The sequence below is a fragment of the Dipteris shenzhenensis genome, chromosome 15 (genome assembly GCF_047967505.1).
Source record: "Dipteris shenzhenensis isolate YYH24624 ecotype China chromosome 15, Dip_SZ_1.0, whole genome shotgun sequence".
Lineage (NCBI taxonomy): Eukaryota > Viridiplantae > Streptophyta > Polypodiopsida > Gleicheniales > Dipteridaceae > Dipteris > Dipteris shenzhenensis.
The window spans coordinates 52,997,631-53,000,784 of NC_141610.1; the positions used below are offsets into that span (position 1 = coordinate 52,997,631).

At 43.2% G+C, this 3,154-nt stretch overlaps 1 protein-coding gene across 1 annotated transcript; it reads right to left on the reverse strand.

The window, feature by feature from the left end:
- Positions 1 to 558: 558 nt before the first annotated feature.
- On the reverse strand, positions 559 to 1,865 carry LOC147893972 (cytokinin hydroxylase-like). Its single transcript, XM_087386399.1, has 4 exons — positions 1,632 to 1,865; positions 1,350 to 1,475; positions 877 to 1,088; positions 559 to 766 (listed from the first exon to the last, which is right to left on the reverse strand). Exons 1-4 carry the CDS (start codon positions 1,863 to 1,865, stop codon positions 559 to 561), a joined length of 780 nt encoding a protein of 259 aa, XP_087242525.1.
- Between the last annotated feature and the right edge of the window lie 1,289 nt (positions 1,866 to 3,154).

Below are 3,154 nucleotides of genomic sequence, written 5' to 3' on the forward strand. Positions count from 1 at the left end.
GATGTGGAGCATTAATTAATTTTGAACTAAACATATATTAGACTAGCTAATGGCCAATTAGAAGGAACTAATAACTTGATTTTCAAATACTAAACTTCAATCCGTAGACCCTTTGTAGGATGAAAAAGAGTAAGGGAATGCTAGTAGGAGGGGTTTCTCATGAGAATCCTTGAGTTGGTGGTGATAGGGCAAGAGTCGAAATATACCATATTTTGAGGGGAACCCTAAATTGCTCTGGATTTTCCAATTGTTAAGGATTATGGAGAGGTTACCACATACCATTAGGAAATTTCATCTTTACTTGGCCAGCACTAGGACGTTTTTTCAAATTCTGAAATCCTGTGCTTCCACATGGCACAATGTACACCCTTAGATTTTTTAAATTCTGAAAGCCCAAAAGCTTTGAAAGCTTTTGAAAAGCTGCGTAAAAAGCCAAGGAAAAACCTTTAAATATAGGGTAAATACATAAAAAAACATTGTAATTTCAAGTGTGTTGCTGTTTGTTCATCATCACCATCAGGTTTGCTTCTACTTCCTTACTTGCCTTCAACTCATTTATTAGATCATCAATCGTTGTTTGTGCTTGCTGTTGTCCTTCAGCTCTTGATCCTGTGCAGCTAATATCAAACCCAAAAGATCGCTCCCATATGATAACGCACCGCCATCAAAGGCAGACTTGCGGCGCGACTCCACTATATCACGAAGATCTTCGTTGATGCTTCTCTCCAGCTTCATGCACTCGCGATTCCTTGCAATCGGGAGAAGCCTGTCGCATAACCGGGCATCCGTATAAATTAGCTCTTCATGACTAAAAAGAGCTGCAAGTAATGGATTCACGAGATTGAAGCTAAGCTAGGTCGTGGCGGAAAGACATACCGATACCCTGGAATCAACGTGTTCCAAACATTAAGTTTTGACAAGAGATGAAGAAGCAGCACTTGTTTTTCAAACACAGCTTTCCCTTTCTGATAGCTGGAGCCGAAGGATGTGCGAGCAAGAATGTCCGCCGTGGCATTCTTGATGTCACGTGCAACTTCAATCTCAGCCGAGTTCCCTCCATGTTTGCCGAGACTTGCGGCGCGACTCCACTATATCACGAAGATCTTTGTTGATGCTTCTCTCCAGCTTCATGCACTCGCGATTCCTTGCAATCGGGAGAAGCCTGTCGCATAACCGGGCATCCGTATAAATTAGCTCTTCATGACTAAAAAGAGCTGCAAGTAATGGATTCACGAGATTGAAGCTAAGCTAGGTCGTGGCGGAAAGACATACCGATACCCTGGAATCAACGTGTTCCAAACATTAAGTTTTGACAAGAGATGAAGAAGCAGCACTTGTTTTTCAAATACAGCTTTCCCTTTCTGATAGCTGGAGCCGAAGGATGTGCGAGCAAGAATGTCCGCCGTGGCATTCTTGATGTCACGTGCAACTTCAATCTCAGCCGAGTTCCCTCCATGTTTGCCGATCTGCTTCTCCTAGGATCGAACCATTTCTAGTGAACTGGAGGACATGTCCGCAACCATTTCTTGTGGGTAACACGTCGTGCTTAGAAACTAGAGAAACTGGTCTCGGTTTCGTGACAGGGATTTGGTTGTTCAATATTGACGTCTGTAGGCAATGTAGAGGCTAACCTTGAGTTTTTCGGCAAAGAACGCAGGACGAAGGATGTTGCGTTGGTTGTGCCAATCTTCACCATTGGCTTGAAGAAGGCCATGGCCGAGCAACCTTTGAAAGGACTTGGAGATGGAATCAGGTTTCTGAAAGTGCTTCACATCGGCAGATAGGAGAGTTTTGACGTACTCAGGGTTGCCAACGACGAGAGTGGGTTGAGTACCCAACCAGAACACGAAAGTGTCAGCTGGCATAGCCAAAGGAGTGAGACGTTAGAGCTAGTGGTATCCACAAGCGATGGAAAGACCACGAAAAGCGTGGTTGAGAGGAGTAAATTACCTGTGAATTAGGAGAAGAATTTGAGGTGGAAGGGGAGGATACGAGGGAGGAGAAGGGAATGGTGAGAGGGGGAGGGAAGGTCAGAGAGCTGGGCAAGAGCACATAGCAAGCTATCTGAACATTTTATCTTTGGTAGGGTCGACAAGTTCGACAGGAGCTCATTGTTGGATGGGCACGAGAGGAGCCTCCACCTATCGCAAACCTTCTCTTGGATTTGAGAACGCACTTTTATTTTTCCATAGTCGTAATTTTTTGGAATCTTGCAAAGGCAAAAATTGTAACTACAACTGCTCGAAGATGTGCGAAGATGATTACCTTGATGGTTTCAACATCTTTGATCGTTGGATTGTGTATAGCTTTTCTGCTTGAATTTTTCATCTTTAGGAAATTGCACATATGCTAACCAACATATCCAAACATGCAGAACATGAGGAATGCATATTGACTAATCATGATTGTTTTTCAGATTCCAACATTCCAGCAAAGAAATAGGCGACTTCTCGTCGAGCTGTGGACGTCACAAAGGATACTCCACGTAAGTAGAATGTACGGTCATTTCAATTCTAAAATGTTTCTGCACCGTCTGTTGCTCTGGTCCGCATTAATGCGCTACACCTCCAACACTGGAGGTGACTATTCGAAACGGGGGGATGGCACGTTCCCCTATGATATATAATTTTTGGAGAGACATGTGCCGGCTCTCCACCATACATTACGTATGGTTTTTTTTTTTAAACACCTCATCTTCAGCACGCACACTTCTTCGCACATTCTGTTTTCGCAAGGGAACATTACATTTGCTTAGTTCGACCAACATACTAATCATGTCTGCAATACTTCTGTTTTCGAGATGTTTGCAGCCTCCAAACGAGTGTCTTCTCCTAAAGGTACGCACAACAAAATGTATTTGGTTGATTCAAGTTATTTTATCAATTCTTTCACCTTCTAAAGATAGAGGTTCAGTCCATTTGTTTTTCCTGTTGCGTTTAGACAAAACCACGTGAGTGAAATTGTAGCAAAGTTTCGGATGGTTTTTATTATTAATCCCTATAGGTGTTTAAACCCGAACATAAGACATCAATTCATGTCACAATGTAGAAATGACCACCGAAACTCCTTCGAACATGACCATTCGTCAACGCTCAAAGCAGCCAGAGGTCGAGCTATTCAACTGCGACGCGGCTAAGCAGGATTGCAACCACTG